The 1,253-nt window shown below is 39.0% G+C and overlaps 1 protein-coding gene across 1 annotated transcript; it reads right to left on the reverse strand.

The window, feature by feature from the left end:
- Nucleotides 1-288: 288 nt before the first annotated feature.
- LOC111471158 lies at nt 289-899 on the reverse strand. The gene has a single exon (XM_023116849.1). It carries the CDS (start codon nt 873-875, stop codon nt 369-371), a length of 507 nt encoding a protein of 168 aa, XP_022972617.1. The 5' UTR covers nt 876-899; the 3' UTR covers nt 289-368.
- Nucleotides 900-1,253: the final 354 nt, after the last annotated feature.

Raw genomic sequence — 1,253 nt, forward strand, 5'->3', positions numbered from 1 at the left:
ATTTAAAAAAAGTTAGATTATGTTTTTAGAATAATGATTCGCCTAATGGGTCATTATAATTTCATCCATTCTATCTCCAAAACTATATTAAAAATTCATTAACAAAATAGAAAAATGATTTTGTGAATTTGGTATCGAACACACGTTTGCTTTAAGATTTAAGATTGAATGATCGAAGAACTAAACTCGTTTATGTCATTTCTATAAATTTACAGATGCTAAATCTATGCTTCGAACTTTCAATTATTTTAAAAAGTTACTGTCGGGATCTAGAATCGAAGCAAGAAAAGAACAATATCCTCTATAATTTTTGAAAGTTTTGTTAAGTAAAATCTTAAACTAAAAAAGGAAAAAAAGGAAGGAGTTAGCTAGCAAGCAACTTCACTTTCCGGTATGCTTTGAAGAGAAGGCCTCCATTTGTGCAACTCCTCATCATCTTCTTCTTCCTCCTCCAATTCTCTGCAACTAATTTCCCCACTCCCACTTTTAATCTTACAAATCATTTCATCCGCCGTAATCCCCCCTCTCTCAACCATCTCCTCCAGCTCCTTCTTCGTCATCACCACCTTTATTCTCATCACCTTCCCCTCCCCACCGCCGGTTTCCTTCTCCGGCTCCGCGAAACGAACCGCCTTCTTCCCCCTTTTCTCCACCGCCTCCGCCCCCGCCGTGGGGATCAGAAAATAGAGGTGGCCGCTGAGGAGCTTGGTAGTCTGTTTGAGATGGTGGGTGACTGGAACGGCGTCGGAGATGGCGTGGCCGGAGAAATCAGAGAGGACTTGGAATACTCTGGTTGGGGATTTGTATTCGAGGATTTTTCCGTCGGGTTTCATGATTCTGATGGGCTTTTGTTCGACGATCAAACAGTTCCCCATTCTTTCCTTGATTCGCTTTTGCTCGATGAAGAGGAAGTAGTGCGGTTGATTTAGGACTAGTATATAAAGATTCTACCTTCACCTTTTGCCCTCATCTTCTTAATTTATTACATAAATACCCTTCTCCTCTTTTCCCTCCGAGTCGTGCTCTCGAACTTTTAACTTGTCGTTTATAACATTTTAGTCCCTAAAATTTGTAAAATGATTAAAAGTGTTAGATGATGAAAGTTCGTAACCTTTTGTGGAAGCCCAAAGCAAACTCAAAACTTATACCATTGTGGCGAATCGTGTTCGTCTAACAATAAGTAGTCATCATATTCATGAAATTTAGCCTATTAATCAAATTCGAAAGAGTAATATTTTCCTTGTGAATTCCTG

This window comes from Cucurbita maxima, unplaced genomic scaffold, assembly GCF_002738345.1.
Source record: "Cucurbita maxima cultivar Rimu unplaced genomic scaffold, Cmax_1.0 Cma_Scf00049, whole genome shotgun sequence".
Taxonomy (NCBI): Eukaryota; Viridiplantae; Streptophyta; class Magnoliopsida; order Cucurbitales; family Cucurbitaceae; genus Cucurbita; species Cucurbita maxima.

What these genes read in the sequence shown, in the direction of transcription:
- LOC111471158 (XM_023116849.1), bottom strand. Translation starts at nt 875, where the DNA reads ATGGGGAACTGTTTGATCGTCGAACAAAAGCCCATCAGAATCATGAAA.